Here is a 12,857-nt window from a genome sequence, read left to right as displayed (position 1 = left end):
CCCATGGACCATTTGGAAAATCGTCTCGTCCTGACTTGGGTGCTGCTTTTGCAAAGAGCAGCGCTGAATCTTGATGCCTCTCAGCGTGAGCACAGCTGCACAGGAGATCTCGTCCCTGGAGTACGCCGGCCAGTGTTCAGTGAAATGGGATCCTGGAACTTGCCTAGGAATGTTCGAGGAATTCAACTGAGACTCATTTATTTATTCTCGTTACATAGCTATTGGATGAGATTGGGAAAAGAATTAAGACTTTTAATTTGCTAGAGATTTAAACTCATTCAATTCTGTCCAATTCACATGGATTGAGATTAAAACCAATAGACTCTAAGGTGGTACATTGAGACACTTAAAACTATTTGGAAAATTTTGTTGTATTTTTTCCTCCAGAATACAAACAACTCAATTCAACAAATTTTTATACTATCACTAGGTATTTGAAAATAGTTTACAAAAACCGCCACCAAACTCGCAAGAATTAGTACTGAACAAGAAGCAGAGTCAGATGGTGTGGAGTCCTTGGTAGAGGTAGGACCAGGAGTAACCTCAACATCAAGGTACACATGCCAACTTCTAAACAGACACACCAAATGCGCATATCCCGCCATCAGGAGATTCAAGACAAAAATGAAGAACTAATAACACACTACCATTGCCCATCATCAGTAGCCGCAGTAACAACAGCTGGCTATATATATACACAATTGGACGGCAACTCAGACCAGCAGCCAAAAGTGCAGGATGCTGCTGCGATGTGCCATAGGCGGAAGACTAGACAAACCGAAGCTCAGCTGCACACGACATCAGAGTAAAATGCTATCGTCCTCCGCTGGCAGTCCTGCACCGCCAGTAGCTCCACATCGAACACTTCGAACTGCTTCGCACTGAAGAACGTCGAAGGCCCAACCTTGAGCAGATGCAATGGAGATGTCAGAAACAGTGTACCATAATGATTGATGAATAGGCTTATAGTTAAAATATATAATCTAAGAGAAACTATAAATGACTGGTATGGTATGTCAGCACACCCCTACATTTTCCAAATATTTTCAGGTGGGGACAATATTCTTGTTCTAATGTCTACAATCTCCCTTTGTACGCTGAGGCACACATGGCACAATGGTCTGGGTAAATTTCAGATAATGTGTTGTTTCCACTTTCCACTTTTCTTTTTTTTTTAACAAACTAAGGAGAGTTGTGTGTCATTTCATTAAGAAAAAAAATACAAAGAGAGGCAGGACAAGACTTGCCAGCCCCAGCCCCCAAGTACAGACCGCGGCTAAGAACATCGCGCCACACACAAGATAGAGAACGACCACTAGCTTCACCGAATTAAGGTGGAGTCCCCGAGGGGAGCTGACTTTCCACTTTTCTTTTGCTGTACAAACCTTTTAAAAAGCGTTATTTATTTCTTTTGCTTAGCATTTCAGTAAGGTTCTTTCCATAATGTTCCCCAATGGAAAAAATACAATAACACTAGAAAAATGTGAAAACTACGCATACATGCATGCAACTCATGTATTTATTCATGAATAAAACCCCTCTTGGTTCTGGTCTCTACACAAGAAACTTAAGCCTAAGATCTTATCACACATATTTTTTACATGATATATTGTTAAATGGTTATTTCTGTCAGGAAAAAGGGTAGAGACTATTAGGTAGTGTTTGGTTCCGGAGCCAGTTGGGATGGAGCGGCTCCGTCGAGGAGATTTTGGAGAGCCGGATAATTCATCATTTGAATATAATTTTTCTTTTTTAGAGCCACTATATCCTACATGAAACAAATCCAAACAACAACAAATTAGGAGCGGAGCAGCTCCATTCCACCGTACTTCGGAACCAAACACTACCTTAGTGCAAGAGCAAAATACACAAGCAGTCCTTTAATTTCTTCTGCACAAGGTTGGCCCTGCCTGCTTGAGGAGTACGCGGCCCTGCTGGCCAACCACACTTGGGACCTGGTGCCACGTCCGCCCGGTACCAATGTGGTCACTGGCAAGTGGCTCTTTCGCCACAAACTGACTTCAGATGGCTCCCTCGACCGCTACAAGGCTCGCTGGGTTCTTCGGGGATTCACCCAGCGACCCGGCGTGGACTACGATGAGACTTTCAGCCCAGTCATCAAGTTCGCCACCGTCCGCGCCGTCCTCTTCCTCGCCCTCTCCCGGAATTGGGCGATCCACCAGCTCGACGTCAAGAACGCCTTCCTTCATGGCACTCTGACGGAAACCGTCTACTACAGCCAGCCCACCGGCTTCATCGACGCCGCCAACCTGGACATGGTCTGCCGGCTGAACCGCTCGCTCTACGGCCTCAAGCAGGCACCGCGAGCCTGGTACAGCCGCTTCGCCACCTACTTGGCTACCATCGGCTTCGTCGAGGCCAAGTCGGACACATCCCTCTTCATTTATCGGCAGGGCGAGGACATCGTCTACCTACTCCTCTACGTCGACGACATTGTGCTCACAGCGTCCAACGTCGATCTCCTGCAGCGCACGATCGTCGCCCTCCAGCGGGAGTTCGCGATGAAGGATCTGGGGCCTCTCCACCACTTCCTCCGCATCACTGCAAAACGCCGACCCAGGGTCTCTTCCTACACCAGCGTCAGTACGCCATCGACATCCTGGAGCGGGCTGGCATGTCCGACTACAAGTCTTGCTCCACGCCTGTCAACACTCAGGCGAAGCTCTCTGAGAACAACGGGCCCCCGGCCGCCGACGCGACATCTTACAGGAGCCTGACGGGCGCTCTCCAGTACCTCACCTTCTCCCGGCCGGACATCGCCTATGCCGTTCAGCAGGTGTGCCTACATATGCACACCGCACGAGAGCCCCACCTCACCGCTCTCAAGCGCATTCTGCACTACCTCCGGGGCTCCCTCGACTTAGACCTCCTCCTACGACCATCCTCGACGTCAGACCTTGTGGTCTACACCGACGCCGACTGGGCTGGCTGCCCCGACACACGACACTCCACCTCCGGCTATGCTGTATTTTTGGGCGCCAACCTCGTCTCTTGGACCGCCAAACGTCAGCCCGTCGTCTCCCGCTCCAGCGCCGAGACCGGCCGAGGCCTCTTGGCTGCGCCAGCTCCTCCACGAGCTCTACAACCCCCTCCAGCGCGCCACCCTTGTCTACTGCGACAACATCAGCGCCGTCTACCTCTCCACCAACCCCGTACACATCAGCGCACGAAGCATGTGGAGATCGACCTCCACTTTGTCCGGCAGCAGGCGACGTTTGGGTTCTCAGCGTCCCCACAACGCTACAGTTCGTCGACATCTTCACCAAGGGCCTGCCATCCAGTGTGTTCCTAGACTTTCGCTCCAGTCTCAACGTTTGTCCAGAATAGAGTTGTGACTGCGGGGGGTGTTAGAACTGTAATGGGCCTACCGGTCCGGGTTCCTCTATAATGGTCCTAGACCCAACTATTCCTAGTATAAATACATTTCCCAACCCAGCTAGGGTTAGGGTTACAGGATTCAACAATCAGAAACGATAGATGCTTTAATGGAAAGGATCTTGCTAATTCTACTAACATTTTTCTTCTTTGTTGTTTCCGGCTGGAATCTTGGGCCATCATCCATAAGAAGACAGCAAGAAGGACGTTGGAGGAAAAAAAGCAAGTTAATTAGAAGAATTGCTGAAGAAGTCTTCAAACGCGACTTTGGCTGGGCGCCGGTAGATCGTCGTATTAAGTAAATAAAGACGTCTCCGCGAAGTTTATCGCCAGCAATTGATGGAGTGGATGTTTATCCTCTCATGGTCTTTTGTGTTTGTCGTTCTAGGAAGACTTCATTTCCAGCAGTGTTGTGCACTTGTGCTGTGTTTTCTGCTTGAACGCAGTCTCTTGTCTTAGGGATTTCTCCCCGTAGGATGCATGAACATGTAATTCGTAAGTTCAGTAGTCGTAATCCTTAGGTGTGAAATGCTAAGACATGTAATCTCGGGATGTAAGTCTGAACCATACTTGGCTGCCTATTTCCTAATGAAATAGGGGGGACCCCTTTCTATTAAAAAAACACAGCGGCACCGTAGCTCATGTGAGAAACAACCGCGACCAGGACCAGGTCTTATAATTATGCTTTGGCGTGGAACATACGAGATGATTTTTTTAACCATAACCTAAAATTCGCTTCCACGGGGAGTCGAACCCAAGACCTGAGTGCTACTCAGACCACCTAACCAACTCGGCTAGAGAACTAAAAATCATATAGATTAACAACATGGTGTCGACGTTACTAGATGCATCATGAAGCATGCTTTCATGATATGTAACTCTTTTTATTTGAATAATATAATTTTTGGAGATATTGTTAGTCAAAGTGTGATATTGGAGACCACGTGGATGTAAAAAAACTCGGCTTGGGAGGGAAAGACCGCCCTCCTGGTACTATATTAAGAAAAGACCGAAACATGGTCCCGATCGAGAAAATCCACGGACCCTGGCTCCCCATCACTAGCGGGCCGTCACCGCCCACTCTGCAACGCCCAGCCGGAGGGTGGCACATAGGTCGTACCCCGGGAGTAGGCGGGGTACAGCGAGGGGATTTTTTTTAACCAAGTCCGAAATTCGCTCCCGAGGAGGATCAAACCCGAGACTGGAGGTGCTACTCGAAAGCCTTAACCATTACATTAGAGGCCCTTTCGCAGAGACCACGTTGATGTAATAATGTCCTAACAGATCTATTATACTTGGGATCAGATGGAGTACATAAGTTCAAGCCAAAAGTAACTTACAGGAGGACCAAGCTCTGGAGGTATTATAATTCTTCTCTTACCACCTGGTTTCATGTCCCGTATGCCTTCTTCAAAACCTGAAGTATCAATATCTAGAATGAGATGTGATCTATTACAATTCCATATCCCAACAAATTCATCAGAGCAATATTTCAATTCTCAAATTGGCTTAAAAAAAAGCAGCTCCAGCAAGCAGTAAGAATAGTGGTAGCTGAATCAGAGCATAGGGGAAAAAACTATTGAGACAGTGAATACTTTCCTGGAACTAGTGTTCCGTTCCCTAACCGAATTTTTGCAGGGGAACCCTGAATATAGGTGCTATCTATTCTTCGTCCTGCTTCATTGTAGCCCACATAATGGAATATAATCTGTAGATGAACTGAAAGAAATCAGTATGATGCAAAAGTAAGCATGTTAGAAACACCAACTGGAAGAACTGAGGCATATTAGAAACATATTTTGCAGCAAAGCAGAATGATTTCTTAGTTCTAAAGTTCTAATAGTTATAGCATTGTACTTAGATCATCCTTAAGAAACACACTAGATAAATAGCAAACCAGGTCAAACATAACAAGTAGTAACTAATAACCAGTAGTCAAACATAACAAGTAGTAACTAATGACAAGAAACACGCTATATACTTGGACCAAATTGATCTTTTTGGCACACATCTCCAAACATACCATATTAGATAATAGACAAATAAATGATTCTATTCATATCCAAGAACACCAAAATTATATTGATTAGGCACACATAAATAAATAGTAAATGAGCACAAGAAAATAAAACCGTTGATTTGGAGGAAGAACCTGCTGACCATCCTTTGGAGAGTCGCCTGTACCGACTTTAATGTCCTCATACATTAGTCCAGAGGCCCGTGTAATATAGTTGTCCGGTGTCACTACTTTGACCTGGAAGCCTGAAATGCATTAATTTGCAGAATGATTAAACTTTACAGGTCTGTTTAGTTTGAAGCTAAGAAACGTTCCCATTTGTTCTGCATAGATAAGAGTTCATTGATGAAGGTTATTCTCAGGCAAATAAATGACCAAGTCACTAAAGGCATTGTATTTAAGCAAACATTATGTGGTACTTAAGATATAAAAATAATACACTCATAAAGTTTTCCAGAATCAAATGTCTTGTGCCGATACAGAAAATTTGATCCATACTTACAGTTCTTTAGTTTTTTTTAAATATAGAGGTGCACTTGCTAATAAAAACTATGTTGCAGTGTTGCCCTCGACAGAAGCAGTTGTCCTTAGACACTATCTCTGTGTCATTTTTCACATTGTTAGTAAACTGAAAGATAAAACTAGGGAATATAAAAAGGTGACTCCATAATTTACAAAAAACCATAGAATTTTTGGCAATGCAGTATTCCCAAATTCTCTTGTGACTCGTACATTAATATAAACAATATCCAAGATGTCACGTGTATGCGAAATAACTTCTACATGATTGCAAAACTTTGTTTGGTAGTAGACAATATTAGTTAGTATCTTACATGCTTTTAGTTTTCATTAATATTAGCTTGCAGACTTTTAGTTTCCCCTAGAATTACACCAACCTATCTAGAAAATATATAATAACATCTAATCAAGAAAAGTGAGTAGTAAATGGCATCTGACAGAAACTGCGACAGTAACAACAGATTATGAAGAATATGACAGTCTATAACCCATAACTTGTAAGACAAGATCAATAATACGATTTCACCTTCTCTGATGAAGTTTGGGAAATCCTCAGGGGCACGGTTGGCTTCCTGAATCTTCTTATTCTGCTGAAGCAGACGCCTTTCATCGTAAGGGTTCATGGTTTTACTCTTTCCATAGGCCGAGAACGCCACTGATAGCACCGGCGAAGCCAGCAACAAAGAAAAGGCAGCTCGCCTCCGGATCGTCCTTTGTACCACTTCTTTCTCCTCGCTCAAGATACTGCAGTTTTTTTTGCACAGCAGGAATCTCCGTTCAGGATACCATTGTATACACTAACAGCACTGTAGTTCTTGATAAAAAAGAAAATGGAGTGTGCAGTGCAGGTCTCTCAAAATGTCAAGAACAAATGAACACCTACGATGGCGGGTGCATTCACTTCACCAAACAAGAAGGTTATCAACGAAATAGCTGCGCAACCGCGACACAGATGGCGTTAGCAAGCATTTCCAATGGATGAACAAGGGCTTACCATACTATTCCCTTCTCCTTCCTCCTTGCACCCGGGTACGCCGTCCTGCAAAGAGCTCGAGCGACCGGCCCTGCAATAGCCGCAAGCACAAGCAGGACCCCACAATCAAAATTGTTAAATTGGGGCGGTGCGAGAAAACTGAGAACGAACACGACCGTGCGCTGCGCGTCAGGCATGCAATCTCGCCAGCAAGGAGGAGGAGGAGGCCTCACGGTTGCAGGAGGAGAGCACGGAGCGGGAAGAAGACGTCAGCTCCATTCCTTTCCCTCTCCCAAATGGCGCGTGTCGCCTGTGTCTCCTCTCCTCTGTCCTCTCTCGTGTACTCGCAGTTCGTCCGTCCTGGCTCCTGCGAAGGGGATAAGCTGATCAGCGGGTTTGGATTTCGACTTTTCGAGTTTTTGGGTCCGCTCCGCTCCGCTCCCATTGCGAGGAGCGAACTGGACGGCATCCAGTCCGTTCCGTTCCGGCTGCGGGCTCTCGGCGCACGGGCCGAGGTGGACCGCGCCCAGCCGCAGGCTGAGGCTACGGATGGGAGGACCTACGCGTCAGTGAGCCAAGAGCGCCGCGTCGCATCTGCTGCTAGGCCCGTGCCTCCTGATCACGCTCAGTCCAGGGCGGTGAGCCATAACCATCTCCTTCTCCGTTCCCCCCAAGCAGCCGCCGAGACGCGAAGCGCGAGCGGGAGACCATGTCACGGTGGCGCGCGGCCGCCTCCAGCATCTCCGCCGCCGCCGCGTCCCGCAACTCCGCGGCGGAGGCCCGCGTCCTCTCCAGGGCATTGGCGAAGGCCCCCTCGCCACCTCCGCTTCCTCCCCAAACCCTCTCGAGAACCTTCGCCAAGTCCGCTGCCGCCACTGCCACCGCCACGTCGCCCGGCCCTGGCGCCACCTCCCCGCCCGCCGGGACGTGGTCCGAGGTACCGCCGCTCTCCCATCTCGTGTACGCCACTTGGGTTCTCTGATTGCACCGTGTGATCTCGATGGTTAGGGCGAGCTGGTTGTTCTGAGTAGCTACTGGGATTTGGGGATGGAAGCCTTTGACGTCGCGCATTTTAGGTCGCAATTGTTGCGTATCCACGTTAGACCGTTAGTGGCAACCTGACGTCAAAAAAAGTAGCAACCGAATCACCTGTTTCTGTATGTCTGCTCATGTGGGAAAGGTTGGGCTTTGTATGCATGTAGGAGAACTCTGCTCTGAGTCAGGTTATTGTGATGATTTGCGACTTTGTTTTGTTATTGTGATATGCGACTTGTGTTTTGTTACTGTGGAACTTGGTTAGTAGCACAAATTAGTGGTGTTCTGTGTACCCTGGGAACTGTGTGGCATTCAAATTTTACATCCTTCAGGCTTCAGACCTCCTTGTTGCCTTGTTGGCGTTTGTGACCTGTTTACTAGATCTAATAATAAAGTAATTGCACAAAATGACAGTGTTGTGGCCATGGTTTTTAAAGCGGTAACGCGAGACAAGTTGTTGGACCACCGCCTGAACGCCTAGGCGTTGGACCTCCGCCTGGACGCCTAGGCGTCGCCTAGGCGACACCTTAAGAACAGTGGCCGTGGCCCTGGTTATACGTTTTTGCGACTGCATTCCACATTTCCACCTTGCAACAATTAGATTATTCTATGACATAAAGAAATATGCATATACAGGTGACACATTTTTTAAGCTTATGGCCTACAATATGTGCATTTGCTGGGAGATGCAATAAGAGGATACATAGTCAAACAAGCTATTGCTCCTTTGTACTTGTGAATCATCACATTTGTCATTTGTCAATGCTGCTCGATACTCCGCTTTCTGTGGATCTGAGTAACTCAAATTTGATCAAGGATCTGGTGCTTTGATTATCATTTGATTTGTTTTTAACTCCTATACTTGCAGCTTAATGGGTTCCTTTTCTATTTCACAGATCAGACTGAATTCTATGTTCTTATCCAAGCCCTGTTCATTAGCGTTGCCACCTGACTCTCCTCATAGAGCAGTGGATCCACAATTTAAAGGCATCAGGCGATTCCTTCTCACACTGTTGTTGTTCTACAGTAAGCAAAGCAAGTCCATCAGAGGAGCAAATGTTGTTTATGATCGAATCACTTCTCAAGTTGATACACCTGCCATTTATGATGGTAACTTCCTACTTATTACAGGATCTGCTTGTTTTTCCATGTGATATTTGTTTCTGTCTTTCATTTTGCTCTGTTGTCTGTTCTAATGCTAAAATATGCATAGTCATTTTTTATAAGTTGCATAGTTGGTTAACCATTTATTAAGAAGAATATGTTGGTGGTGGCCATCCATATCTAAATACTTCCTCCGTCCCAAAATAGTAGTCGTTTTAGGAATTAGTAGGTTCATACAATTCTTGATGCATGTGTTTTGTATGTGTCTAGATTCATCATCATCCATTTGAATATAGACATAAAAACCAAGAACTAAAACGACTAATATTTTGGGACGGAGACTCGGAGAGAGTAGTTGATATACATTAGTTTTAGCAACAAGAACTTGATCATTCCTGATATGCTGATGCATATTGCACATTCTGAGCTTGTATGACATAAGTTTACTGGCTACCACCCCCCCCCCCCCCCCCCCCCCCCTGAAAAACTAGTAGCTTTAGTGGTGGGCACCTGCCAAAGATACACAGTTGCTACTCGTACACGTTTTATTTTCTCATAGGATGGTGTCTATCCCTACTGTGTTGTATGTGCTACAAGTTTCCGTCAGGTGTAGTGAAGAATTAATTTGTAGCTTGTTGTGCAAAACCAAAGGATTGAGTGATCTTTGTTCAGGCAGAGATCAGTATCATGATAAGATGATTTAGCTTTTGTTAACTGATTTCTCTGAACTTTTATCTTTTTATGATCATGATATATTGAGACAGAAATATCTTACATGTACCTTTGCAGTTTTTCAGTTGGAGAAAACATTTAAGACAACATTTTCGTTGCTTGTTCTCCATATGTGGCTTGTTCTACGCCGCTTGAAGGAAGAAGGGAAGGATGGTGTTAAGTTTGGACAGTACATCTACGAAATGTACAACCACGATGTAGAGCTCAGAGTTTCTAAAGCTGGGGTAAGCTGTTTGTCTGTTTTGTTGAAATTTGTATTGTTACTATATGCATTGGTATCATCTTGATTCGTGATTTGATGGATGTAATCCTCATTATTTGCCTTTAAAAACTATCTGTTCATTGCGAATATGCTTTACCAAATTCACATTATTTGCCTTGAACTACCTGTTGGTTGGTAATATGTCTTACCATCCTACACCTCTGACATAACTTGCTATTAGAAGTTTCCTGTCAGGTGTTTGATACTTTCTTGAATATTACATTTGTGTCCCAGAGGACACCAAAATTTGGATGTTGTACAGTGGAAGTAGTTCTGCAGTTCTTTTTGGTTTCTGATTTCAATGTATGCTGCCCCCAATTTTTCCTTGGGATACTATCGCATAGGGAGACCAGAACAATAGTCACCAGCATGTTATGTACTTGACTGGAATGCTCATTGCTCAAATGAGCAACTTGTTAACATTAATCCTGCATCATGTAAATGATTTTCATGTACAAAGCCAAGAGCAGAAGTGCAGAACTTCTCATAATTTTAGCATTGTATGTTTCCTGCTAATCAAGGGCGATATGACATTTAGAACCAGCAAAATAGTTCAAAAATGAATAATTCTAAACATCATATAATGAAGAAATGGAGGGAGTTTTCAATCATATTTTCAGATCCTCTTGAATGATTCGAGGATTTTTACTTTGTATATGTTCTACCTCTTGCTAAAACTTATTTATATAACATGCTAATGTGTTCTAGGTTAACTTGCTGTTGACAAAATGGATGAAGGAGCTAGAGAAAATATTCTATGGAAACATTGTGAAGTATGATGCTGCGATAAGCCCAGAGGCTCATCAAGATGATCTTGTAAATGTCATCTGGAGGTAACTTTGTGAAGCTTTTACTTGACAACCCAGACCCACTCCATATATTGTCCCTAAGTGAATGAAATAGCAAACTCTTGGTGCTTATGTCGATCATTCCAGCAGTTTTACAGATTCTATGCTAAGCAACTTATACAAGGAGACTAGTAAAATGCTAAATTTATTTGCTTTGCATTCTTATGGAATTTGATTGAATTTGTGAATATTGTAACTTCCTTTTAGAAATAGAAAATCAATTTCTTTGCTGTAATGCTGTAAGGTAGTCAGATATCCTTCTAAATTATAGTTCATTTACTTTGTCCTATGTGCCAAACTTCTCTAACTTTGACCAGGTTTTCAGAACAATATATTAACATCTACAAGTTCAAATCAATGCACTACCAAGACAAATTTTATGGAGAATTTAATGAAACTAATCTGATAATGTACATTGCAATTTGACTTGAGACAAAGCTAAGTGCACTATAATTTGAAACGGATGGAGAATGAGATAGATGTGTTGCTGCCTTTCTTTCACAATAGAAGTCTTCTGAAGTTATGTGTGATGGGTACATTTATTGAATGCTAGAAATATTTATGCTGAGGAAGGTTCAGAGGCTATGGATGTTGCTGCTGCCCCTGCTGTGCAGGTAAGCTTCGTTTCCTGATGAGGACAACTACACTGTGAAAACATAGCCATTTTTCAGCTTTCACAATCTAAAGCTACTTATTCTGTTAATTTTTAGGCATTGGCAAGATACACACGACGAGAGGCAACTTGTCTGTCATTGACTGGTTAGGTTTTTGCAACTCTAAACACATTTGTAATTTTCACCTCGAATAGGTTGCACTCACTGGATACTTCTTGTCTGGTATATTCTAACTACAGACAGAGATTCTATGTTCTCTGGAAACTTCAAATTCACAACCCTGGTGCCGGCAACTCCCAGCCCCAGCCCAAAGAAGCATGGGCGATGAACTGCCGTGGTACATCAATATTTCATACGAAGATTTTTAAACAGCAGGATCAGTGGATATATGTCATTCTCTCAGCAATACAAATAACAGGCTTCTTCCATTGATTGTTTATTCCGGGGTCCTCACGATTCGAACCCTTTTGATGGAAATACTTCGTTCTAGATAGGATTTTTTTATTTAACTCAAGTGTATTTGCTCTAGTAGACCACCCACCAGAATGGACCCTTTTTGTCTCTTTTCATGGTATCATAGTAGTTGATAGAATTTACGTTGATTAAAGTTTATCAAATTTAGCTGGATTTATAAAAGAAATATCAACAATATTTGTATTTTTCAAGTAAATTTATTATAAGAATAAATTTAAGGATACATCTAGAAATAATAATTATATAATATAAAATATTTTTATTTAACTAAAGTTTAAAAATACTCGTAAAAGCGAGAACGTCAAGGACCATTTTCTTTTGGCCGCATGTGTCTTCTGTGTAGAGTAAAAGTAATTGTTTCTTGCATGGAGATAAAAAAAACTTAGTACTAAGTACTAAGGATGTCTCCAATAAAGATCTTTAAACCCTCCTGAACCCTAAATAAATTTAGCGGTCTCAGTATTCGGAACGTGCTGCAACAACAAACTGTAAATGAACCGCTAAATGGCGGTCGTTGGCTGCACACGCTATGTCTAGGGTTGTAAAGGTTGTCTCCAGCAACGTCCCCTAAAATTCATCCTCTAAAAGAATATTCTCTGTCCTTTACAGCACGCTCTAAAAGATTTTGTCCTCTATATTTTCGTCATCTCCAACAATGTTCCTTAAATTCAGTCCTCTATATCTATAGTGTGCCAGATTTAAAAATCCTTTCTAGCAAAAATGAATTAGGAACTAATTAAAAAAATTACATTTTGTATCCTACATTACTACTCGTGTTTCTATAAGGAAAAAGTTATCCACATTTTTTTAAAAAATACATTACATCGTTCATGTCTATAGATTATAGTGCTCAACATTTCCTTGAGCACCACGATTTCCACGC

At 43.4% G+C, this 12,857-nt stretch overlaps 2 protein-coding genes across 4 annotated transcripts; one reads left to right on the top strand and one right to left on the bottom strand.

Moving 5' to 3' along the window:
• Nucleotides 1–381: 381 nt before the first annotated feature.
• LOC100285290 (FK506 binding protein) lies at nt 382–7,485 on the bottom strand. Of its 2 annotated transcripts, XM_008653328.4 has the most exons (8): nt 7,469–7,485; nt 7,139–7,272; nt 6,927–6,996; nt 6,459–6,676; nt 5,549–5,658; nt 4,996–5,104; nt 4,737–4,813; nt 400–904 (listed from the first exon to the last, which is right to left on the bottom strand). In XM_008653328.4, exons 2-8 carry the CDS (start codon nt 7,182–7,184, stop codon nt 785–787), a joined length of 750 nt encoding a protein of 249 aa, XP_008651550.1. In that variant the 5' UTR covers nt 7,185–7,272; nt 7,469–7,485; the 3' UTR covers nt 400–784. The 2 variants fall into 2 exon arrangements, with proteins under 2 accessions (NP_001151655.1, XP_008651550.1); NM_001158183.2 differs by lacking the exon at nt 7,469–7,485 and having other exon boundaries at nt 382–904; nt 7,139–7,364.
• A 24-nt stretch (nt 7,486–7,509) lies between these two features.
• LOC100279932 (uncharacterized) lies at nt 7,510–12,067 on the top strand. 2 transcript variants are annotated; one of them, XM_035960539.1, is made up of 7 exons: nt 7,510–7,842; nt 8,837–9,050; nt 9,834–10,000; nt 10,747–10,871; nt 11,440–11,500; nt 11,597–11,645; nt 11,744–12,067. In XM_035960539.1, exons 1-7 carry the CDS (start codon nt 7,615–7,617, stop codon nt 11,866–11,868), a joined length of 969 nt encoding a protein of 322 aa, XP_035816432.1. In that variant the 5' UTR covers nt 7,510–7,614; the 3' UTR covers nt 11,869–12,067. The 2 variants fall into 2 exon arrangements, with proteins under 2 accessions (XP_035816432.1, NP_001353038.1); NM_001366109.1 differs by having other exon boundaries at nt 7,632–7,842; nt 11,740–12,063.
• Nucleotides 12,068–12,857: the final 790 nt, after the last annotated feature.

Source organism: Zea mays, chromosome 7 (genome assembly GCF_902167145.1).
Source record: "Zea mays cultivar B73 chromosome 7, Zm-B73-REFERENCE-NAM-5.0, whole genome shotgun sequence".
NCBI classification, from domain to species: Eukaryota; Viridiplantae; Streptophyta; class Magnoliopsida; order Poales; family Poaceae; genus Zea; species Zea mays.
The sequence above is the reverse complement of the archived record's forward strand: the minus strand, read 5'-3'. Positions and strand labels throughout refer to the sequence as shown.

What these genes read in the sequence shown, in the direction of transcription:
- LOC100285290 (XM_008653328.4), bottom strand. Translation starts at nt 7,184, where the DNA reads ATGGAGCTGACGTCTTCTTCCCGCTCCGTGCTCTCCTCCTGCAACC. An exon ending in CGTGCTCTCCTCCTGCAACC is followed by an intron (nt 6,997 to 7,138) that starts GTGAGGCCTCCT and finishes CGGCTATTGCAG; the next exon opens with GGCCGGTCGCTCGAGCTCTT. An exon ending in CCCAAACTTCATCAGAGAAG is followed by an intron (nt 5,659 to 6,458) that starts GTGAAATCGTAT and finishes AATGCATTTCAG; the next exon opens with GCTTCCAGGTCAAAGTAGTG.
- LOC100279932 (XM_035960539.1), top strand. Translation starts at nt 7,615, where the DNA reads ATGTCACGGTGGCGCGCGGCCGCCTCCAGCATCTCCGCCGCCGCCGCG. An exon ending in TCAGAGTTTCTAAAGCTGGG is followed by an intron (nt 10,001 to 10,746) that starts GTAAGCTGTTTG and finishes AATGTGTTCTAG; the next exon opens with GTTAACTTGCTGTTGACAAA. An exon ending in CTGCTGCCCCTGCTGTGCAG is followed by an intron (nt 11,501 to 11,596) that starts GTAAGCTTCGTT and finishes GTTAATTTTTAG; the next exon opens with GCATTGGCAAGATACACACG.